The sequence below is a fragment of the Leucoraja erinacea genome, chromosome 1, assembly GCF_028641065.1.
Source record: "Leucoraja erinacea ecotype New England chromosome 1, Leri_hhj_1, whole genome shotgun sequence".
Taxonomy (NCBI): Eukaryota; Metazoa; Chordata; class Chondrichthyes; order Rajiformes; family Rajidae; genus Leucoraja; species Leucoraja erinaceus.
In genome coordinates this window covers 111,556,085-111,581,765 of record NC_073377.1, presented here as the reverse complement: position 1 = coordinate 111,581,765, position 25,681 = coordinate 111,556,085, and the positions used below count along the sequence as shown (strand labels likewise).

The window sequence follows — 25,681 nt, the reverse complement described above, 5'->3', positions numbered from 1 at the left end:
TCTCTCTTCTGTACTCTGACTTATCCCTATCAGTGATACGCCCCACAATAGTGGTGTCGTCGGCGAACTTGATGATGGAGTATTTCAGCATTTTGTGTGTACTCCTGACTCTTATGACTCTATTGAATCTTGGTAGTGTAACAGTACGCATGTGCCTGGGAGTTGGGAGACACGGATGATCATGTTAAGAGATGGGCTTTGCAAGAAGCAGGCAGGACCTGAGCAAAGCCCAGGAAAGTCATTACTGGTAGACACACAATGCTGGAGTAACTCAGCGGGACAGACAGCATCTCTGGAGAGAAGTAATTGCCAGCTTTGCTCTGATTACCGGACCGCTGCAAGACCTACCGACAGATCCAAATTCAATATCTCAGACCCCTGGCAGGCGGGTGACTTAGGACATTGTGTACTTAGGTTTCATCCAATCAGCTCAACGTCCCCCATGCAAGGTGATATATATAGAGTCTTGTATTAAATGCTGCTGAGTATGTGAGCAATGTCTCAAGTGACAATCTTAATGGTTAGTGTTCACCGTGGTCTAATCGCAATCTGTTGAATGACCTCCCTCTCGGCTTCTTCCCAGCTTGTTAATCAGAGAAATTATTGGTCTGAATCACTCCTCACCGCAGTGCATCCCTCTCTGTCACCAGATCCTGTTCCTTTCACCTATACACTGTATGTACAGCACAGGCACATGCCTTTGGGACCTCATGTTCCGAATATGATGCCAAGCTAAACTAATCACCAAAGCCTGTAGGTAATCCATATCCTGCCTCTCTGTCTGCCTCTCTCTCTGTCTGCCTCTCTGTTTGTCTCTCCCCGTCTCTCGCTCACCCCATCTCGCTGCCTCCGTCTCGCTGCCTCCGTCTCGTTGCCTCCGTCTCTTTGCCTCTGTCTCCCTGCTCCTGTGTCTCTGTCTCTGTCTCTGTCTCTGTCTCTGTCTCTGTCTCTCTGTCTCTGTCTCTCTGTCTCTCTCTGTCTCTCTGTCTCTCTCTCTCTCTCTGTCTCTCTCTGTCTCTCTCTGTCTCTCTCTCTCTCTCTCTCTCTCTCTCTCTCTCTCTCTCTCTCTCTCTCTCTCTCTCTCTCTCTCTCTCTCTCTCTCTCTCTCTCTCTCTCTCTCTCTCTCTCTCTCTCTCTCTCTCTCTCTCTCTCTCTCTCTGTCTCTCTCTCTCTCTCTCTCTCTCTCTCTCTCTCTCTCTCTGTCTGTCTGTCTCTCTCTCGGTCTTGATCGCCCTATCTCTTGGAACTTGCTTTCTCCTTTGGAAACAATATTCAAAATGTGCAAATTTAATTTCCACACTTGCCGGCTTGCCTGCTTGGACACTCTCTCTCTCTCTGTCTCCTCTCTCTCTCTCTCTCTCTCTCTCTCTCTATGTCTGTGTCTCTCTCTCTCTCTCTGTCTGTCTCTCTCTGTGTGTCTCTGTGTATCTCTCTCTGTCTCTCTCTGTGTGTCTCTGTGTCTCTCTCTGTCTCTCTCTTTTTCTGTCTGTCTTCACACCCCTCTCCTCCCCTCCCGCTGATGATTGCATACTACTCTGCATACTACTCGGCACCATTTGCAGCTCCTCAGATAATGAAATGGTTCACAAGCAAGCACAGCAAAATCTGGACGCTACCCTGGCCCGATCAGAAGGATGGCTCAACATTTAGAGGGAAATGGGCCTAACCTGGGCCGGTGGGGCTAGTGTAGATGCATTTAGTTTGCATGGCAAGGTGGGCAGAAAGAGCTGTTTCCAAGCTGTCTGACTAAACGTGTAAGAAGGAATTTTGCAAGTTCTTTCCTACACAAGGGACTGCAGATGCTGGTTTAAATCGAAGGTAGACACAAAAAGCTGGAGTAACTCAGAGGGACAGGCAGCATCTCTGGAGAGAAGGATGTGGGCGTTTTAGGTGGAGACCCTAATTCCACACAGCCTGTCCACGAGCTACACGGCTCTCGACTTGCTTGAATGAATGCAGTTCAACAACACTCACTGAGCTCAGGATTAACAGGAGTTAGCAACATTAACAGGAGTTAGCAGCCTACTTATGAGGCACCCCATCCACACCCATTGACTCACCCCACCATGACGCACAGTAGCAGCATTTTAGTTTAGTTTAATTTATTGTCACATGTAAAATAGTGAAAATAATTTTTGTTGCTTGCTATCCAGTCAGCAGAAAGATGATTACAATCAAGCCATGCACAGCACCCATACAAGAAAAAGGGGCTAGTGTGTAACGTTTCACTGTACTTCGGCACACGTGACAATAAACTAAACTTTAAAAAAAAAGGAACTGCAGATGTTGGTATATACTGAAGATAGACACAAAGTGCTGGAGTAATTCAACAGGTCAGGCAGCATCTCCAGACAAAAAGGATGAGTGATGTTTCTGATCTGGAAACCGGCCAGTTTGAAGAAGGATCCCGACCCGAACCGTCACTCATCCAATTTCTCCAGAGATGCTTGCCTGACCTGCTGAGTTATCCCGACATTTTGCATCTGCAAAGGGGATAATGTTTAGTGCAAGGTTAAGTCCGATTAAAGATAGTCCTCGGGCCTCCAATGAGGTAGATGGGAGGTCAGGCCAGCTCTCTAGTTGGTGATAGGATGGTTCAGTTGCCTGATAAGCGCTGGGAAGAAACTGTCCCTGAATCTGGAGGTGTGCGTTTTCACACTTCTGTACGTCTCGCCTGATGGGAGAGTTAGTGCTATCTGCAGGGTGCAACTGCAGCAACTTAGCAAGACTCCTTAGACAGAACCTTCCAAAGCATCCAGCTCTGAGCTAGGACAAAGGACGCCAAAAGCAGGGGGAACACTCTCACCTGCTGGTGTCCCTCCAAGCCACACACCATCCACACACGATAACACATCACTATTCCTTCACCGTTGCAGGGTCAAATTTTGAAGAAATCTCGTGGGAGTTAGGAACTCCCTCCCTAGCAGTGTAGTGGATATAGACCCACACCTCAAGGACTGCAGAGGTTCAAGAAGGCTTCTGAGCACCAGCTTCTCAATTAAATGCTGGCTCACCCTGTGTAGCCCACTTCCTTTGTTGGCTTTCATTTGTCCCTGTTTTATACACCTCCCATTCATTTGTTCTTTGTACCTTGTCCTATCTCCCCTGGCCCTCGGCCTGAAGAAGGGTCCCAAGCCGAAACGTCCCCTCTCTATGTTCCCCACAGATGTGGCCCGACCCGTTGAGTTATTCCAACACTTTGTCTGTGTTTGCAAACCAGCATCTGCAGTTCATTGCATTCTAGAAATGCAGCATGGAAACGGGTCCTTTGGCCCACTGAGTCCGAGCCGACCATCGATCACCCGTTCGCACTAGTTCTATGTTATCCCGCATTTGCATCCACTCCCAACACACTTGGAGCAGTTTACAGAGGGCCAGTAAACCTGCAAAATCCGCAAAACCTCTGGGATGTGGGAGGAAACCGGAGCACCCGGAGGAAACCCACGCAAGTCACAGGGAGAACATGAAAACTTTGTACAGACAGCACCTGTGATCAGGATCGAACCGAGGTTTCTGGTGCTAAAAGGCAGCAACTCTTCCGCTGTACTACCATGCTGCCATCTTTCCACATAGACTGAAGGCATTTGTGAAGATGCTGGGTGTGGGTGGGAGGAGATAAATTCGGGGGTGGGAAGGTGGACTTCCATGAATATCCACTGTAGTGGACCACAAACCAAACTCCCATACTGTTCCAAATCAAAGAAAGAGATCCCCAGCTCCATGAAAGTGGCAACACAAGTAGATCGAGTGGTAAAGAGGGCGCATGGTACGCTTGCCTTCATCGGTCTGGACATTGAATGTAAGAGTCAGGAACTCGAGTTGCAGCTTTATTGGATTTTTGCTTAGGCAGCATTGGCCATATTTTGTGCAGTTCTGGGTGCCCCATTACAGGAAGGATGTGGAGCCTCTGAAGAGGGAGCAGAGGAGATTTACCAGAAGCTATTCTTGAACATGGTGGTTATGGTTTTCAGGCTCCTGCGTCTTCTACCCGATGGCAGGATTGCAATGAGAACGTGGTCAGGTTGATGCGGGTCTTTCATGATACAGACTGTCTTTTTGAGGCAGTGCCTCCTATAAATCACTTAGATGGTGCGGAGATCAGTGCTCGCCGGGTTCCGATGGACCGGGCGGGCAGTGTCAACCGCTCTCTGTAATCACCTTCATTCCAGGGCGTTCTAGTTGTTGAACAAGGCCGTGATTAAATTATCAACTGAACCATCCTCACACCAGCTAGAGTGTGGTCCTCACCTCCCATCTACCTCATTGGAGACCTTTTGAACTATCATTCCCCCATTACAGGAAGGATGTGCAGGCTTTGAAGGAGGCAGAGGAGCTTAAGAAAGAGCTGCAGATGCTGGTAAAATAGACACAAAATGGTGGAGTAACTCAGCAGGTGAGGCAGCTTCTATGGAGAGAAGGAATTGGTGACGTTTCGGGTCGAGACCCTTCTTCAGACTGGTGTCGGGAGGGACAAAGACAGAATGTAGGCGGAGACTGTAAGACTGGTGGGAGCACTGGGAAGCAAAGAATCTCTATAATCTTTGCTGGGAAGGGGGAGGGAATGTAGAGAGAGGGAAAGCAAGGGCTATCGAAAGTTAGAGAAGTCATTGTTCATACTGCTGGGGTGTAAACTACCCAAGCGAAATATGAGGTGCTGTTCCTCCAATTTACGCTGGCCCTCGCCAGAATGCTGCCTGAATTAAAAGGTATTAACTAGAAGGAGAAGTTGGATAGACTTGGATTGTTCCCTCGGGAGGCTGAGGGGAGACCTGATAGAGGTGTATAACACTATGAGAGGCATTGATAGGGTAGAGAATCGCAACGTTTTTCCCCAGAGTGGAAATGTCAAAGACTAGAGGGCACAGCTTTAAGGTGTGAGGGGCAAAGTTTAAAGGTGATGTATGGGGCAATTATTTTTACACAGAGGGTGGCGGGTGCCTGGAACGTGCTGCCAGGGTTGGTGCTGGAGGCAGATACGAGTCGTGTTTTTGGATAGGCACATTGAAAGGTAGGGAATGGTAGGAGATGGGTCACGTGCAGGCAGATGAGATCAGTTTAACTTAACATGTTCAGCACAGACATTGTGGGCCAAAGGGCCTGTTCCTGTGCTGTTACTGTTCGATGCTCCGTGAATGTTTTTACAATAACACACCACTTTTTCTCGCAACCTCTGGGCGTGACCACCTTTTTCACAGCCTATAAATCACTTCAGGAGTTGCCGTGGAGATGTGATGGCCAATTTGCACACAGCAAGGTGTCACCGAGAAAGAGAGGTTAATGATCGGATAATCTTTTTCAGTGGTGTGGGTTAGTGCTCTGGGGAGAAGCTGTACCTGGAATAGTTTTGAGTAGCACTCTGAGACTTTTTAGTGTTTCGCTCAACTCCTGCGTCACGTCTCAGTTTAAGGTTACGTCTGAAGGGTCTGAGAGGCAAGTCACTGAGCTCTGCCCTTCCTATGGGTGCTCCGGTTTCCTCCTACACTCCGAGTTTGCACCGACTGGCGATCCCTGTGCACACTAGTGCTATCCTGCACGCCAGGGACAATTTAGAGTTTTTACAGAAGCCAATTAACCTGCAAACCTGCACCTCTTTGGAGTGTGGGAGGAAACCGGAGCACCCGGAGAAAACCACACGCGGTCACTGGGAGAAAGTACAAACTCTGTACAGACAGCACCAGTACAGGATCGAACCGGGGTGTCTGGCACTGTAAAGCACTACTGTGCCCGCCCCTTGCTAGCCCTGATCCACTGTGGGTTACAGGGAGGAGATTGTAATGTGGTGTCGGGACAACGACTTCTCCCTCAACGTTAGGAAGATGAAGGAGCTGGTTATCGACTTCAGGATGTATGGTGGAGTACATGGTGTCTGGTACTGTAAAGCTGCAACCCTACCCCTGCGACACTGTGCCGCCCCCAGCTAACCCTGATCCTCTGTGGGTTACAGGAAGGAGATTGTATTGTGGTGTCGGGACAATGACTTTTCCCTCAATGTTAGCAAGATGAAGGAGCTGGTTATCGACTTCAGGATGTATGGTGGAGTACATGGAGTCTGGCACTGTAAAGCAACAACCCTACCCCTGCGCCACTGTGCTGCCCCTAAAGTCCTTTGTGGAATTGGTGGGAAACTCCATTAGCCAGAGAGAAGCGGGAGAGGGAACGGTTGAGATGAAGAGCAGAGATGGATTTAAGGAGATGATGGATTAGCGACAGGGGAGAAGGGAGTGGGCTGACAGTGTTAAAGCAAAACGATGCCTCCTATCATCTCCCGGTCATTCTACTACAGTGTTATAACCAGCATGAGGAGGTGGAGGAGAGGCTTGGATGATGCCCATTCCGGACTGCTGCTAAGTTCTCCTAACCAAGGCACACTAATACGCCGGGTCTGCAGGCAGACGAGGGCTCAGCCCGAGCCGACTGCCTGCCCCTTCTCTGGGGTTACGTCCGTGCCAGGGTGTCCCTCAAAATGAAACACACGGCGTCCACGGGCACCATGGAGGGGTTCTGGCACCGCGGGGATGAATGAATCCTAGACCAGCATTGCCAATAGTTATTTAATATTTAGTATTAAGAATATTTGGTGTTTTTTGTATTATGGCGGTGGGAGTGTTCTACCTGTTTGTTTTGTAAATGTGGTTAATAATTCAATATATTTATTTTTGTAAAATAAATACCCTGGGTCTACCTGCTGTTAAGTGGAGCCCGGGTCTGCTAATGAAATCAAAGTGGTTAAATCAGTCGCCTTACGTCAGAGTGCAGAACTGTAAAGGCTCGGTGTAACCTTACAGTGGCTTGGTTATATATAGTGGGTGCTGGCAGTCAATGCTGTGCTGCTTCACACGGTTCAGTCTGTGTACAGTGCGTGCTCCCAAGGCCGGTACCGACGTTAAGGTAAAACTTATGTTACGTGAACAATCAAATCCAGTTGTAATATCTGGTTGCTTGATTTTGTTTGACGGAGATAGATGTGGTTGGGGTAATCTTTGCCAGGCGATTCTGCTCCTCCTGTTCAGCTGCTTGCTATTTCCCTCCATGTGGTGCCGATTTCAGTCCGTTTTATCTAACCCGTTGTGAACAGCGTCGTTGTACAAGTGGTGTGCATTAGTGTTTTGCAATGTTTTAGTTGGGCATCAGTGCAAAGAGCAGGTGAATCTTTTCCTTGGGATGTACATTGCTCCTCCTGTGCTGCACTATTTCTGTCAGATTACTGTATCGACACCGAATGGGCTATACAGTGCTTTCCAAAGCCTGGTTGGCTTTCTAATATTTCCGTGCCTTCTTTAAAGGACACACATTCAACTCCTTGTAATGCCAGAACTATCAAAACCAGTTTGAAACACTTGATGGGCAGAGAAACGTAATGTATTTCAGAGGGGATTGAACAGTTCAGACCTGCTGTGAATCTGCAACTTCATGCCATAAATAGCTGCTGAGGCAAACAACCTAAGTTCCAGGAGCAGCATTAGGCCATTCGGCCCATCGTCTACTCTGGCATTCGGTCATGGCTGATCTATCTTTCCCTCCGAACCCCATTCTCCTGCCTTCTCCCCGTAACCCCTGACACCCGTACTAATCAAGCACCTGTCAGTCTTCAGTGGCGATATAATAGAGATTTAGGTCTACTCCATGTGCCTGAAGAAGGGTCCCGACCCCAAATGTCGTCTGTCCATTTCCCTGCAGGGTTGTTTTGTTTAATTTATTGTCACGTGTACCGAGGTTCAGTGAAGAGCTTTCTGTTGTATGCTATGCAGTCAATGGAAAAACTGTACATGATTACATTCGGGCCATCCAGTGTACAGATACAGGATAAAAGGACTAACATTTAGTGCAAGATAAAGTCTGAGGGTCTCCAATGAGGTGGATGGTAGCTCAGGACCACTCTCTAGTTGTTGACAGGATGCTTGCTGCCAGACCCTCTGAGTTCCTCCAGCATTTTTTGTTTGCACAGAATACGGTACTCTGCGCAAATTGCCGCCTGTCAGGAAAATCGAGACTGGGGATGTTGGCCACGAGAATGAGGCAATCAATGACATCCAGATGCCATCGCTATAATAGCTGACACTCATAAATCTAGCGGGAAGTTCGAAATAAACTTGACCGAGTGGGCGCTGAGAATATGGGACTCTGATGTCATAGGAGCAATAGTGGCAGGTTCTGTAAATGCATTCAAGGGAAGAGCATTAAAAACGCCATTGGACCTGCTGATGTGAATGGCCTGCTTTTGCACCATAACTCCTTTGCAGTACGAAAATGGAATTTGTTTTTCAGTAGAGGCCGCACCGTGGCACTATGGTCGAGCTGCTGCTTCACAGCAAATCACCAGAGACTCCTGGTTCGACCCTGAGCCCGAGTGCTGTCTATGTGGAGTTGTGGGGAAGTCTGTGTGGAGCTGTGGGGAGAAGGCAGGAGAATGGGGTTGAGAAGGAAAGAGAGATCTGCCCTGATTGAATGGTGGAGTAGACACAATGGGCCGAATGGGCTAATTCTGATCCCATGACTTGTGAACACGTTCTCCCCCTGACCGTGTGGGTTTCCTCAGGGAACTCCGGTTTTCTCCGCTGTCCCAGAGACGTACGGGTTTTGTAGGTTAATTGGCCTCTGTAAAAATTGTCCCCAGTGTGTAGGGAGTGGATGCAAAAGTGGGATAACATAGAATTAGTGTGAATGGTGGGTGTGGACTCTGGGATGAAAGGGCCTGTTACCCTGCAGTAGTTTTTGATCAATATTTAGTTTAGTTGATTTTACTTTAGAGATACAGCTCTGAAACAGGCCGTTTGTCCCACTGAGTCCAAGCCGACCAGTGATCACCCCGGACACTAGCACTATCCTACACACCAGGGACAATTTACAACTTTATCAAAGCCAATTAACCTACAAACCTGTGCGTCTTTGGTGTGTGGGAGGGAACCGGAGCACCCGGAGTCAGGATCGAACCCGGGTCTCTGGCGCTGTGAGGCAGAGGCTCTACCACTGTGCCACGCCGAGATTTAGTTGCTTTGTGTGGAATTATAACAATGTATATCTGTGGTAATTTGTCTGTTTTTATTTATTTCTGCAGTTGGTTGATTGAGTCCCCGGAGAGAGAGAGAGTGTGTGAGAGAGAACGCCTGAGGATGAGCAACTACACGGTCTCGCTGCTTGGCCCCGCTCCATGGGGATTCAGGCTTCAAGGAGGCAAGGACTTCAACATGCCCTTGACCATCTCCAGGGTAAGCATCGATTCCTTCTCCTGTTAAATCTTCGCCACTGGCTTCTGTTCTCAATATAACTCCAAACTGGTACCCAAGGCTATGTGTTCAGAGCAGACCCCCCCCCATGGGCCGAATGGCCTAATTCTGCTCCTATGTCTTACTATCAACAGCATGAAATGCAGTGACCGGCCATGGTAGCATTACTAACTCGGGTGGCGTGGTGGTAGAGTTGCTGCCATACAGCACCAGAGACTCAGATTTGATCCTGACTACGGGTGCTGTCTGTATGGAGTTCGCATGTTTTCCCTGTGACCGTGTGGGTTTTCTCCAGGTGCTCCGGTCTCCTTCCGCACTCGAGAGACATAATGTAGGTTGATTAGTGTTGGTAAAATTGTAAATTGTGTCTAGTGTGTGCAGGATAGTGTTAGTGGCCAGGGAGCGCTGTCGGAGCTGACTCGGTGGGCCAATGGGCCTGTTTCCGCCCAGCATCTCTAAAAGTCTACAGTGTCGTAAAGAGGTTGTATGGTATGCTCGCCTTCATCGGCCAGGGCACCGAGCGTAAGAGATAGGAGGTCATGGTGTAAAGTTGTAAAACTTTGGTTGTGCCGCAATTACATAGAAACATAGAAATTTAGGTGCAGGAGTAGGCCATTCGGCCCTTCGAGCCTGCACCGCCATTCAATATGATCGTGGCTGATCATCCAACTCAGTATCCAGTACCTGCCTTCTCTCCATACCCTCTGATCCCCTTAGCCACAAGGGCCACATCTAACTCCCTATTAAATATAGCCAATCAACTGGCCTCAACTACCCTCTGTGGCAGAGAGTTCCTGAGATTCACCACTCTCTGTGTGAAAAAATGTCTTCTCATCTCGGTTTTAAAGGATTTCCCCCTTATCCTTAAGCTGTGACCCCTTGTCCTGGACTTCCCCAACATCGGGAACAATCTTCCTGCATCTAGCCTGTCCAACCCCTTAAGAATTTTGTAAGTTTCTATAAGATCCCCTCTCAATCTTCTAAATTCTAGAGAGTATAAACCAAGTGGAGTACTATGTAAAGTTGAGGGTCACCCCATTACAGGAGGGGTGTGAAGGCTTCGGAGAAGGTGCAGAAGGATCCAGGATCCTGAGCAAAGTGCTGGGGGATCAGCAGGTCAGCGTCTGGGGAGGGAATGGCCAGGCAATGTTTCAAGTCATGACCCTTCTTCACACTGGTTACAGCAGTGGGAAGAATGGGTGGGTGGTGGGGGAATGTGCTGGGGTAACTCAAGAGGACTGCAACATTTCTCTGCTTATGCAAAGTAGACTACACTTAAAAATTCCTTGCCGTCATAGAATCAGTGTGCGGCACATTGCAACAAAGCACACAGTAATAGTCTTGCAAAGTAAGGAAGGGTTAAGCAAAACTAAATAGAATTTGTGAGTTTACCCACTCAACATATCTGGAGCAGCACGGTGACGCAGCTGTAGAGTTGCTGCCTCATAGCTCCAGAGATCCGGGTTCGATCCTGACTACGGGTGCTGTCTGTGTGAAGTTTGCACGTTTTCCCTGGTACGACCATGGGTTTCCCCCCCGAGTGCTCCGGCTCCCTCCCACGTCCCGAAGACGTGCAGGTTTGTCGATTAATTGGCTTCTGTAAAATGGCCCAGGTGTGTGCGGAGTGTGTGGGGAGTGGATGAGAAAGTAGGACAACAAAGAACTAGTGTGAATGGGTGACCAATGGTTGGTGCGGACTCTCTTGGCCAAAGGGCCTGTTTCCATGCTGGATCCCTGAGCTAAACTAAAAGCATGATCCCACTCATGTGTTTACTCCTTTGCACATCTTGCACATATGGCCCTCTTCGAGTCAAAAAAGTTAATATCCTGCCCCACCGCATTACAAACGCTAACCTGCCCTCCTTGGATGACATATACAAGGCCCGATGCTTGCGCAGGGCCATAAATATCAACCATGACACATCCCACCCTGCCAACCACCTTTTTACTCTGCTACCCTCCGGGAGGCGGTTCAGGTCTCTGCAGGCTCGCATTGGTAGACTAAAAAATAGTTTCTACCATTGTGCGATAAAAGAGCTTAACTCCAATAGTGAACACTGGGAAGCAAGAAGTAACTTCGAGGAATACCGCTAAATTCTTTTAATCTCTTTTAAAAATGTATTTATATTCTACTATTAACTGTATATATGTGCATTGGTGTCGTGTTGTATTTCTTTTAACGGAGGAGAAGCAAATGGAATTTTGTTGCTCAGTTTTGTGCAATGACAATAAACATATTCTATTCTATTCTACCCTTGCTCACAGCTTGTGCCCAGCCCATGCTTTGTGTAAAAACAAAAGAATGCAAAACACAAAATGCTGCAGGAACTCAGCAGGCCAGGCAGCATCTGTTGAGGGAATAGACAGATGATGTTTCTGGTCCATATCATCTGGAGTGCTCAACTTGTGCCAACTAAGTACAGGTAGACACAAAATGCTGGAGTAACTCAGCAGGTCAAGCAGCAGCATCCCTGCAGAGAAGGAATGGGTGACGTTTCGGGTCGAAACCCTTCATCCACCCAACTAGGTAAAAGTCTATTTAGTTTAGTTTAGTTTATTGTCACGCGTACCGAAGTATGGTGAAAAGCTTTTATAGCATGCTAACCAGTCAGCGAAGGACAATACATGATTACAATCAATCCGTCCACAGTGTACAGATACAGGATGAAGGGAAAATGCAAGACAAGGTCAAGTAAAGTCCGATTAAAGATAGTCTGAGGGTCTCCAATAGATGGTAGCACAGGATTGCTCTCTAGTTAGTGATAAGATGGTTCAGTTGCCTGATAACAGCTGGGAAGAAACTGACCCTGGATCTGGAGGTGTGTGGTTTCACACTTCTGTACCTCTTGCCTGATGGGAGAGGGGGAGAAGAGGGAGTGGGTGGGAGGAGACAGGCAGTTGATTATGCTGGTGGCCTTGCCGAGGCAGCGTGAAGTGTAGATGGAGTCAAGACTGATCATTTTTGAAATTATTTCTTTGTTGTGAACTTCCATCTGGTTCACTAATATCCTCGTAGTTTCTATCCTATAATTATAGACCATTCTGTCAATTAACCCCCTTCTCCTGTATCTACCTATCACTTCCAGGCTTTGTCCTGCCCCCCCCCCCCACCCCACCTCTCTTTTCCAGCTTTGTTCCCCCTACATCAGCCTGAAGAAGGATCCCCACCCGAAATGTCGTCTGCCAATTTTCTACACAGATGCTGCCTGACCCGCTGCGTTCCTCCAGTACTTTGTATCTTGCTCAAGGTTCCAGCATCTGCAGTTCCTTGTGTCTCCAATGGTACACTGGTTTGGAGTCGCGGAGACATATAGCAAGGGAGCAGACACTTTGCTCCACTGCGAACATGTCATGGAGTCATAGAATGTTGAAACATGTCCTTCGGCCCAACTTGCCCAACATGTCCCACGCGCCTGTGGTTGGTCCATACCCCACTAAACCTGTTGTTCCATGTCCCTGTCTAAATGCTTATTAAATGTTCCATTAGTACCTGCCTCAACTACCTCTTCCTGCAGTTTGTTCCATTAACCCACTACCCCTTGTGGTGCGGTACCCCTCAGGTTCCTATTAAATATTTCGCCCCTCACCTTAAACCTCTGTTTCTCAATTCCCCAACTCTGGGCAAGAGACTCTGTGCATTTACCTGATCTGCTCCTCTCATGATTTTGCACACCTCCATCAGATCACCCTTCATTCTCGTGCTCCAAGGAATAAAGCCCCAGCCTGCTCAACCTCTCATTATAGCTCAGACCCTCGAGTCATGGCAACATCCTCTGCATCCTTTCGAGCTTGATAACATCTTTCCAATGACATGGTGCTCAAAACTGAACACAAAAAGACAACTCAATCTGATTTATGCCGACTATCAAGCTTCTGCCAACACTAATCCTACATTCCCACCAATGCAAACCTCTTCTCCCACTATCCTGCCTACCTTTCACCTTCCCTACCTCTCCTCCTTCCAATCTTCCACCTATATCCAGTCCTTGGTTTCACATTTCAGCTTCCCTCATTCAGTAACACACCCTCTGGGGTTTACAGTGACCAATTCATCACCCGATCTGCATGTCTTTGGGATGGGGAAGGTAACGGATGTGAACCAGGGTCACCGGGAGACCATGCAAAGTCCACGCAAACAGGTCAGGATTGAACCTAGACCTCTGAAGTTATGATGCAGCAGCTCTACCAGCTTTAGTTTAGTTTAGAGATGCAGCGTGGAAACAGGCCCTTCAGTCCACCGAGTCCACGCTGACTAAAGATCACCTATACACTAGCTGTTGTTATCCCAACATTTGCATCCGACATGCTAGGGGCAATTTACCGAAGCCAATTCACGAACAAACCTGCACGACTGGAATGTGGAAGGAAATCGGAGTTTCGCGCTGTGAGGCAGGAACTCTACCGTTGTGCTGCCTGTACTGTTGGTACAGTCTGAAGACTGGTCTCGACCCGAAATGTCACCCATTCCGTCTCTCCAGAGGTGCTGCCTGTCCTGCTGAGTTACTCCAGCTTTTTGTGTCTATCCGTTGGTACAGTACTCTGGTTTTGTAAAGTGAGAGTTTAAATTCATTGTAACTTTGATCATCAATCTATCGGAGTCCTGATGCTGCTCATTTTGAGTGCAAGTGTAGCTATTGGAACAGGATACCACGTTGCTGCTATTTTGCTTCTCCTGCACTCCCTTCCTATTTTTAAGGTTCCACTTAAAGCCTTTGCTGGAGGCAGCGGCTGCAGTTTTTCTCTGCGACGCCACAGTGGTAAATGCATTACGTAGGCACGTTGGAATTGTGTGGAAAGTCTTTTGAGTGCTGCGTCCCTCGCTCCCTTCCCTGTGGAGCCTTTGCCATTGGTGTCCCCACTGCTCTTGTGCATGACGTGTGTTCCCTCCAGAACCTGCCAAGTCCGGGAGCTTTGCCAGATCGGATACTCGAGCCTGAATTCTTTTCCAGGTGGGTCACGCCATTGGTCTACTTCTGGGTGAGGAATTCCTCCCCTGCATTCATGTGGAACGTTATTTAGGGTCTTCCACACAGACTGATCAATATGGAACTGGCTTTAGGTAACTAGCCAACAATGGGTGTCAGGGGTTATGGGGAGAAGGCAAAAGAATGGGGTTTGGAGGGAGTGATTGATCAGCCATGATTGAATGGCGGAGTTGACTTTATTTTCCAAAAATGTGATCAATTATTAACAATGATATTTAAGTACAAAATTAATCAAAACAAACCGCAACCACCATAATACGACAAACAAATATATTAAATAAACTACAAAAAAACGGTATTAAAATCAATCTCTGTAAAAAATGTTTCCCCCGACCCCCCCCACCCCCACGCAAAACAAACTAAAGAATACTAAAACATACAGTTAACATTTACTAAAAAACAAGAAAGAAGGAAGGGACGAGACGGACTGTTGGCGAGGCGGCCATCCGGTGGTCACAAGAAGAACGTGCAAACTCCGTACAGACAGGAGCCAAGGTCAGGATCGAACATAGGTCTCTGGTGCTGCGATGCAGCGACTCTACCACTGTGCCACCTGATGATGGACCACATGAAAGGCATTTTATAAATGATGCGGTTATTGGAAGAAGATTTTTTTTCGAGGCACAGTTTACAGGTGTGAAACTAATCCTCCGTATCATAAGGAACAACTGTTTAAGGTTCGGTTTATTATTGTCATGTGTACCGAGATGCAGTGAAAACTTTTGTTTTCATTGCTATCCAAACAGTGCAGAATCGGTACAAACAGTACAATCGGTGCAAACTTTAGTACAACATTTAGAGCGAAGGGGAAGGTAAGAGTGTAGAATATAGTTCTCTTGATCAGCATTGTATCTTTACTTTAGAGATACAGCATGGAAACAGGCCCTTCAGCTCACCAAGTCCCTGCTGACCAGCGATCACCCCGTGCACTAGCATTATCCTACTCACTGGGGACAATTTACAGAAACAAATTAAATTACAAACCTGCTTGTCTTTGGAATGTGGGAGGAAACAGAAGCACCTGGAGAAACCCACGTGGTCACGGAAAACGTTCAAACTCGATACAGAAAGCACCCATGGTCAGGATTGAACCCGGGCCTCTGACACTATAAGGCAGCAGCTCTACCACTGCGCCAGTGTGCTGCCCCAGTTCCATAGACACAGTCCATTGATGTAGAGGTGAATCGAACAGTACCCTAGCTAATATAAGCACCATTCAGAAGGCTGATAACAGGGTAGTGATTCTTCCAAGCTGGGAAGGACTGTGATATTTATTATCCGCTGTGTTAATCATTCCTCTCCACCCTGTAACCTTCTCTTGCCTGGTGCCTTGGCTCATTCCAGTCTGGTCAAACCATATGCTGATTGAATTTGCAGCATTGCATGATCAACGTTTTTTATTCTGCCCTCATATTATTCTTGATGTACAGTTCCAAGCATGATGAAGGTTGAAATCTGATATGCTTTTGTTACTCTGCTCTCTGCTGGTTTGCATTTTCTTGATTAGACTCCCTGAAGTTGGCGTTTATACTGACAATCATTTGGGATTTGGTTTTTAGTTTAGTTTTAGAGATACAGCGTGGAAACAGGCCCTTCAGCCCACTGAGTCTGCATCAACCACCTATCACCTCGTACACCAGCTCTATCCTACACACTAGGGACAATTTACGGAAACCAATTGACCCACAAACCTGCAAGTCTTTGGAGTGGGGGAGGTATCCGGAGCACCCAGAGCAAACAGGGAGAACATGCAAACTCCGTAAAGACAGCAACCGTAGTCGGGATCGAATCGATCATATGCGAGAATGACCCCGGGAATGATTGGGTTAACATATGATGAGCGTTTGACGGCACTGGGCCAGTACTCACTGGAGTTTAAAAGGATGCGAGGGGGAACCTCATTGAAACTTACCGAACAGTGAAAGGCCTGGATAGACTGAATGCGGAGAGGGTGGTTTAAATAGTGGGAGTGCCTGGGATCAGAGGCCCTAGCCTCAGATAAAAGGACGTACATTTAGGAAGGAGATGAGGAGGAATTTCGACAGAGGGTGGTGAATCTGTGGAACACTTTGCCACAGAAGGCTGTGGAGGTCGTCAATGGATATTTTTAAGGCAAAGATTGATAGATTATTGATTAGTAAGGCTGTTAGCGGTTATGAGGAGATGGCAGGAGAGTGGGATTGAGGGTGAAAGATAGATCAGCCATGATTGAATGGCAGAGACTTGATGGGCTGAATAGCCTAATTTCTGCTCTTATTATTTATGAACTTATGAACCCATGTCCCTGGTGCAGTAAGGCATCAACTCACTCGTTGTGCCACCTTGCCACCGCTGAGTTTACTGCTGCTACTGACTTTGGGCATTCGGTGGGCTGAAGGGCCTGTATCTGCACTGTATCTCTAAAACTAAACTAAATTAAACTAAACACAATATCAAAAATTTAAACCCCTCCTCACCGCATCAAGTCCTTTTTTCCCAATCGGAAGCATTATGCTTTTTGATCATTATGTTCCAAACACCCTTTGTTTGTGTTGGGTTGTGTGGTGAATGTGTTGCCACACTAAATGTCTTGCTTTTTAATCAGAGTTGGTATCCAGTGTGTGAACTGAAGTTACAAACAGTGTGGAATCTCAGTCTGTGCCTTCTATCATATCTTCCAGATGTGGTTTTCAAAAGGGATTTGTGAATCTGTGTAAACATAAAGGCCAGGGGTGGTGGCCAGGAAGTGTTGATAAGTGAGGTTTTTTTTTAGTTTTATCATTTGAGACCGAATGTTTCATTATTTTTCCAGAGTGAGCGAGCACCCTTAATGACCGTGTGAACCCTGGGCCATTTAAACAGCTGCTAAGCCTGGTCAGAATGGCAGATGTAGTGACTCTACGAGCCGTTCGTGAAGCAGAATTTTACTTTGCACCTATTCAATAAATTTTGCAGCCACCAGCAAAGGCACTGTGGCACAACGGTAGAGTGGCTGCCTTACAGTTCCGGAGACCCAGGTTCGATCCTAACTGTGGATGCTGTCTGTGCGGAGTTTGCACGTTCTCCCCGTGGCCACATGGGTTTCCTCCGGGTGCTCTCGTTTCCACCCCCATTCCAAAGACGTGCAGGTTTGTAGGTTAATTGGCTTCTGTAAGTTGTCCCTCGTATAGAGGATAGAAGTAGTGTACGGGGTGATCATTGAAGCGGACTTGGTCGGTTTCCACGCTGAATCTGTAAACTAAACTAAAACATAGGGATTGACTTTTTTTTAGGACAACTAGAGAGGACCACTCTCTAGATAGTGATAGGATGGTTCAGTTGTCTGCTAGCAGCTGGGAAGAAACTGTCCCTGAATCTGGAGGTGTGCGTTTTCACACTTCTGTACCTCTTGCCTGATGGTTTTGGGGAGAAGAGGGAGTGACCGAGGTGAGACTGGTCCATGATTGTGCTGGTGGCCTTGCCGAGGCAGGTGAAGTGTAGATGTGCAGTTTCTGTTCTTGTGACATACACTTTACTATATTAGAAACATAGAAACATAGAAAATAGGCGCAGGATGAGGCCATTCGGCCCTTCGAGCCAGCACTGGCATTCATTTTGATCATGGCTGATCATCTCCAATCAATAACCCCAAGCCTGCCTTCTCCCCATGTCCCTTGATTCCACTAGCCCCTGGAGCTCTATCTAATTCTCTTAAATCCATCCAGTAATTTGGCCTCCACTGCCCTCTGTGGCAGGGAATTCCACAAATTCACCACTCCCTGGGCGAAAATGTTTTTTCTCACCTCAGTCTTAAATGTCCTCCTCTTTATTCTAAGACTGTGGCCCCTGGTTCTGCACTCGCCCAACATTGGGAACATTTTTCCTGCATCTAGCTTGTCCAGTCCTTTGTCAGGTGGCTTGCAACATTGGGACAAAGGTGGTAACCATACCCACAGATGTAAGGGTGAAGCAGCCAATGTAATTTTTCATCAATTTTTCAATCTGCTCAAACCTATGGAGGATGATCTTCAGCCTAGTTGGGTCCTAATACAGTAAACCCTCGTCTGTTAAATTTTGTCTGTTAAAAGCCCAGGGGGTTTGGTTGATTGATGGTGACCTGCTAATCTTCAAGCTGTTCCCTTTTGCAATATTGTACTTGGTTTTGAATAATAATAATAATAATAATATCTTTTATTGTCATTGCACATAAGCGCAACGAGATTTGGTATGCAGCTTCCATCCGATGTCAGAACATAAATAACTAATAACATTTGGATTTAGATACCCCAATATAAATTGGAACGTTATGTTCCAGTTGTACAAGACGATGGCGAGATCGCACTTGGAGTATTGGGTTCAGTTTTGTCAACGTTGCTCCAGGAAAGATGCCATTAAGCTGGCAAGAGTGCAGAGAAGATTCACGATGGTGCCAGGACATAAGGGCCTGAGCTACAGGGAGATGTTGGGCAGGCTAGGACTTTGTTCCATAGAGTGCAGGAGGATGAGTGGTGAGAGGATCTTATAGTGGTGTACAAAATTATGCGATCATAGATCGGGTGAATGCACCCGAATCATTCATCTGTTCACACTAGTTCTATGTTATCCCATTTAGTCACCCTACATCTTACACATTAGGGACAATTTACAGAGGCCAATTGACCACCTTACCTGCACAGTAAAAAGTTGCCCATTGGGTTCCTATTAAATCTTTCCCTTCTCACCTTAACCGTTGCTCTGTAGTTCTTGATTCCCCCACCCCATCTCTCTGCATTCACCCTATTTATTCCCGTCATGTTTTATACGCCTCTTACCTTAAACCTATTACTTCTCTTATGTTATTCTATTATTATATTCTTATTATTCTATTATTCTATTACTTAAATTACTTAAACCTCACCTTCTTGATTCCCCCTACCCTGGGCACGAGACTCTTTATGTTTAGCCGATCTATTGCTCTCATGAAGAGTTGCGTTCAACGTGTCGGTAAAGCTGCAGCAAGTAGGAATTTCATTGTTAAACCTCGGCTTACAAAAACTGGGCGTTGATTCGGGAATGGCCCGACTGTTACTTTGTTTGCTTGCTATTTAATTATACCCTTTGTCAGTCAACACGAGGCTAATGACACTGACTGTGCTGAGAAAGACAAGAGCAGGACTGCTCTAATCTGCTTTGATCTATGTGATCGCATAACAAAAGATTATTTCTCAAATGTGTTGAAATGATGTTATGGATGGAGACATAATAGATCACTGCGGTTGCAAACGCCCAGCCGTCCAAGATAGTGTGCCTCGCTTACACTTTTTAAAACCAGAAATGCTGGAAATATTCAAAAGCGTCAAAGTACTGGTATAACTCAAACAGGCCCTTAAGCCTGCCGAGTCAGTGCCGACCAGAAATCACCCCGTACACAAGTTCTACCCCAATTTACAGAAGCCAATTATCCTACAAACCTGTGTGTCTTTGCGATGTGGGAGGAAACCGGAGCAGCCGGAGAAAACCCGCGCGGTCACAGGGAGAGCGTACAAACCCCGTACAGACCGCACCCATGGTCAGGATCGAACCTGGGTCTCTGGCGCTGTAAGGCAGGAACTCTGCCACTGCGCCAGTCCCTTGAGATTTTGACCTGAAACATTAACCATTGCTCTTAGAAACATTGAAACATAGAAAAATAGGTGCATGAGTAGGCCATTCGGCCCTTCGAGCCAGCACCGCCATTCAATATGAGCATGATCATCTAAAATCAGTACCCCATTCCAGCTTTTTCCCCATATCCCTTGATTCCTTTAACCCTAAGAGCTAAATCTAACTCTCTTTCCACAGATGCTGCCTTACCTGCTGAAGGTCCAGCATGTGTTGGAATGATTTGAGCAACATCGGTATCTCATGGCTACCTTTTCATTGGTTACCACACACATTAAGCAACACATACCAAAGAAGGGTCCCAACCTGAAATATCATCTGTCCGTGTTCTCCAGAGATGCTGCCTGACCTGCTGAGTTACTCCAGCACTTTGCAATACATAGTGATGGAATTGTGCAGCACAGAAACCGGCCCTTTGGCCCAACGCCCATGCTGACCAAGATTCCCCATCCACAATAGTCCCAGCTGCCCACATTTGGCCCAGATATCTCTAAAACTTTCCTATCCATGTACCTGCCCAAAGGTTATTTAAATATTGTTGTAGTGTCTGCCTTAACTTAGTTTAATTTATTGTCCCATGTACCGAGGTACAGTGAAAAGCTTTTGTTGGCGGGAAGACTATACATGATTACAATCAAGCCGTCCACAGTGTAGAGATACATGATAATGGGAATAATGTTTTGTGTAAGATAAAGTCCGATCACAGATGGTCTGAGTGTCTCCTATAAGGGAGTGGGAGGTCAGGACTGCGTTCTAGTTGGCGATAGGATGGTTCAGTTGTCTGATAACGCCTAACTCCTCCGGCAGCTCATACCCACCTCCCACGGTGTCCTTTTTTTGTAAACTAGCATCTGCAGTTACTTGTTTGTACATTCACCATTGTACAATTGCCCATTGTACATGCAGACCCAGCTCCTGAGTGTGAGGAGTCCGTCAGGTACAGCATTCCACAAGTGTATATGCTGATTTCACCCACAGAAAAAATGTGCAAACACAAAACAAGCCATGTGGTTCAGGGTAGCGATCAGTCAAGTGTTTGTATGCAGGGAATAAATGACGATGGGGGGGTGGGGGACAATGGATCAACAGAACAGAAGCAGAGATATTCAATTCCTCACCTAGACCAAAAATAATGTCATAGAGGAGTAGAATAACATGGGGGCGAATTGACGACCTTATGGCAAGAATCAGTGCTGGAGTAACCCAGCGGGTCAGGCAGCATCTCTGGAGGACATGGATAGATGATGTTTCGGGTCGGGACCTTCCAACCAATAGTCTTGATGGTCTTGATGAAAAGATACACCTTGAAAATAGGCCCTTCGGCTCATCTGAGTCCATGCTGACCATTGATCACGTTCATACTAATTCTGTTATTCCATTTTCGCAATCATTCCCGACACAGGGGTCAAGTTGCAGAGATTAGTTAACCTGCAAACCTATACGTCTTTCAGTGGGTCAAAGGGCCTGCTTCCTTGCTGTAACTTCCTCAAAATAAGTAACTGTTAGTATTATTACTTGTGGTAGCTGACACAATGTAAATTAGCACACATCTTTCTTGCGTCATTACAATAAATAGATTAATTTAATGAGACTTCAAGTGCTTTGCAGTGCCTTGACAGACCGAGACAGCTCAATTTTGACAATCGAGAGGAGGAGACGAAAGGAGGAATGTTGTACTTGTCCACCACTGATTTTTTGGCTACTGTTGGACTGGGCAAAATTACGAGAGCGCACTTGAAATTCTTCACGGAAATACCCCCAAAAATGTGGCGTCTCGGCCAGAGGAGTGGGCCGATCCTGACATCAGCGGGACTTCCACGGCCAATCAGCTGGTCGAATATGCCCTCTGAGGCTGCGGCTCTGGAACTCCGGCACAGCCGGAGATAGCAGATCCGTTCTCATAGCCGACTTCCGAGGTGAACTTTACAGTTCGGCAGCCTAGGCCACAGATGGTCCCCTCTCGCAGGCCGTGACCTCCGATGGTCCGGTAAAACGGATAATCCAGAAAGGCTCTGGACCGAGGGTGCCGGAAAATCGGTGGTGGACTTGATAGAGGATTTGAGATCGTTTGAGTCAACTCTGGGACTCAATGGCCTGCTTCTGTTCCAATTTCCAGGTTTCGATGAGAGAGAAAATTCTCTCTGTATAACTTGTCTGAAGCGTAATGGTATTTTTAACCACATTTTTTTTATGACTCAGGAAATTCCTGAGTCAATGAGATCAATAAATTCTGATGGGATGAGAGATTCTCTGTCGCTTACCCACTGCTAAAATAATTATGAATTTTGTTTTTAAACCGGTGAGTTTTTTTAATTTAAACAGGCATTGCTTTTTTTTCCAAGAATCCTGGACATCTGTTTAAATGGCTTTCTCAGTCACTCTTGTCTCCACTCACATTGAGATGATGTCAGTTGTAGCAGCAGTTAGACTCGTGAGTCCCGGGTACGCACTCATGGTTATAAAGGTCGATCCCAACTCTGTGAAACCAAAGCTGGGTTGTTAAACAGGTAGCCCTGCTGTGAAATCTGAAACTGAAACTCTGCAGTTCCTTGTTCATCATGAAATGCTGGATCTTTTTTTCTCAGCTCACTTTGTGGTTAGTCCACATTTCTCACCGAGATTAAAAGCTGATTTTACAGAATTGCATTGATATAAACACTTATTTTTCCTTCGGTTTTTGAGCAAACTATGTCATCCCGTCTACAAATTGCTTTCATAGAAAAAAAAGGCACGGTGGTGCAGCGGTAGAGCTGCTTCCTTATAGTGCCAGGGACCCGGGTTCGACCCTGACCACTGGTGCTGTCTGTACGGAGTTTGTACGTTCTCCCCGTGACTGCGTGGGTTTTCTCGTGGTGCTCCGGTTTCCTCCCACACTCCAAAGACGTACAGGTTTGTAGGTTAATTGGTTTTGGTAAAAATTGTAAATTGTTCCTTGTGTGTAGTATAGCGCTAGTGTATGGGGTGATCGCTGGACGGCGCGGACTTGGTGGGCCGAAGGGCTTGTTTCTGCACTGTATCTCTAAACTAAATATTCACGGTGCATGGGAAACTTTTTTTCCATGGAATGAATGCTTGCAGTTATTTGAGGTAAAGGCAGGTTTATGAAGGATGTTCACACTAATGGCACTTGGCGTTGACTTCATCCATCATCCTGCTTTCCAGCAAAGACTTTTCAAATTTGGAAGATGTCATGTGTTATTCTACCAACAGTGACTTTCTAATTTTGAATGCGGTTGTAAAACCATAAATATGGCATTGTTTCTGAAACCTTTTGGCTTATAATGCATGTGTTGTGAACTGGATACTTTGAAGAGCAAAACGTTTTGGCAGCAAGTTTCCTTGCCTTGTGTAAACTTCAATGGTCTCTCTATGGGTACGTCCCTTCTGCATTGGAAGGAACTCTCAATGCAGACCTGTGCATGCATAGGTTTTTGAGTCATAGAGTGAAACAGTGTGGAAACTGGCCCCATGGCCATCCTTGCCCACACCGGCCACCATGTCCCAGCTACACTAATCCCACCTGCCCGCGTTTGGTCCATATCCCCCCCCCTATCTATGTTTCATACACCCACCACCCTTTGTGCGAAAAAGTTTAGTTTTTTATTACCGTCACTGTACCTCAATATCAATATCAAGGTGCAGCGAAAAGCTTTTTCCGTTGCGTGCTATCCAGTCAGCTTAGACGGCACAGAGGCGCAGCTCGTAGAGCAACTGCCTTGCAGCACCATAAATCTGGGTTCAATCTTGACCTCGGGGTTTGTCTATGTGGAGTCTGCACGTTCTCCCAGTGACCGCGTGGGTTTCCTCTGGGTGCTCCGGTTTCCCCCCACATCCCAAAGGCGTGTAGGTGTGTATGTTAATTGGCTTCTGTAAAATTGCCCCTAATGTGTAGGCAGTGGATGGGAAAATGGAATAACATAGAACTGTGACGGGCGGTTGATGATCGGTGGGCCGAGGGGCTTGTTTCTAGCAAGCCACACGCTGGGGAACAAAGGGGTGACCAGGCCAGGAGAGAGCTGACAATGAAGAGGGGGCCGCGGCAGACTGCCCTCCGCCACATATGGCGGCAGTGGGAATATAGGGCTGTTTGGTGAACTTCTGTAACATTGTCGGTGTCAGAAAGGTGGCGACTCTTTGTGTACTGCCTCGGTGTGGTCTGCTGTATGATTCTACTGGGATGTATGCAAAACAAAACATGTCACTGTACCTAGGTACATGTGACAATAAAGTATCAATGATATCTCTCTCTCTCTAAATTAAATCCAAGTGAGCGGATGCAAGAAACTGCAGATGCAGTCACAAGGAGAACGTGTAAACTCTGCACACAGGCAGCACCCGTCATCAGGATCAAACCCGGGTCTCTGGCGCTGTGATGCAGCAACTTGCCACTGTGCCACTGTGCCGCCCACAGTATCCAATGGCATGATATATCTAATGAGGGGGGGATATTTTCCCTACTTTTCCTGCCAAGGTGAAGGGCTCTATTTATATCAGGTGAGAGGCTATTTTTGACATGCAATCTTCTTTTCTTGATGCATTCTACATTTACAAATGCAAACTATCTGTGCCGCAGTGGTTGGTCCTAATGGAAAGATTGTTGAAGTAATGAAATGAAGTACTCTGAATGATGTTGAGTGGAAATTTAACACCATCACTTTTAGTGCTGACGTGCATCATTGTATCATTTGAAACTATCCAAACTGTCTCCTCCTCCGGTTCCCGGCCTTCGGGGGCAAGCGGGAGACGAGCCTCAGACCCACTCCAGACGAGGCTCCTCTGATTTCCCGCAGTTCGGAGCTGAAGACATTGTCTATTGTGCGGAAACTCTGTTTGTGTATCTGAATGATCTGAATATCAGAAGGCTGTGGAGGTCAAATCAATGGATATTTTTAAGGCAGAGTTGACAGATTATTGATTACTACGAGTGTCAGGGGTAATGCGGAGAAGGCAGGAGAATGGGGTTGAGAGGGAAAGATAGATCAGCCTGATTTAATGGCGGAGTAGACTTGATGGTGCGAAAGGCCTAATTCTGCACGTATAATTTATGAACCTAAAGCATAGAACTCGTGGCAACGAAGTGGAAAACTATTTAGTGTAGTTTAGTTTTAGTCCTAGTTTAGAAAAGACAATACATGATCACAATCGAGCCGCCCGCAGTGTAGAGATACATGATAAAGGGAATAACGTTTAGTGCAAGGTAAAGTCCAGTAAAGTCCGATCAAAGATAGTCCGAGCTTCTTCAGTAGTTCAGGATGGTAGTTCAGGACTGCTTCTAGTTGTTAGCAGGATGGTTCAGTTGCCTGAATTGTCCCTGAATCTGGAGGTGTGTGTTTTCACACTTCTATGCCTTTTGCCCAATGGGAGAGGGGAGGAGTGACCAGGGTGAGACATATCCTTGATTAGGCTGGTGGCTAATTGGGCTGAAGGTCTTGTGTCCATGCTGTACGACTCTGGCTCTCGTTTGTCTTTCTAGCCTCTCCGCTATATGTTTGGGTTTGACAGATTATTGATTAGTACGGGTGTCAGGGAGTGTCTGGGTGCAGACACTCCAACCATAGAGTGGCACAGTGTGGAGTTGCTGCTTTACAGCCCCAGAAACCTGGTTCGATACTGACGATGGGTGCAGTCTCTATGGAGTTTGTACGATCTCCCCGTAACCTGCATGCCTGTTCTCCCCATAACCTGGATTTTCTCCTAGTACTCCGGTTTCCTCCCACACTCCAAAGACATGCAGCTTTGTAGGCTAATTGGCTGGGTAAAATTGTAAATTGTCCCTGGACTCTTTAGGGTAGTGTTAGTGTGAGGGAATCGCTGGTCGGCGCGGACTTGGTGGGACGAAGGACCCGTTTCTGCGTTGTAGTTCTAAATATAGAA

The 25,681-nt window shown here is 46.8% G+C and overlaps 1 protein-coding gene across 8 annotated transcripts in view; it reads left to right on the top strand.

Moving 5' to 3' along the window:
• LOC129700757 (PDZ and LIM domain protein 5-like) overlaps window positions 1-25,681 on the top strand; it is a 214,609-nt gene that overhangs the window by 17,856 nt on the left and 171,072 nt on the right. For 7 of the 8 annotated variants that reach the window (XM_055641485.1, XM_055641479.1, XM_055641470.1 and 4 more), the window contains exon 2: window positions 9,056-9,206. In XM_055641485.1, the coding sequence (XP_055497460.1) occupies window positions 9,111-9,206 (96 nt within the window). In that variant the 5' untranslated portion in view covers window positions 9,056-9,110. Of the gene's footprint in view, window positions 1-6,810; window positions 6,889-9,055; window positions 9,207-25,681 lie in introns of those variants that run through there. The other variant, XM_055641434.1, reaches the window with a different exon arrangement.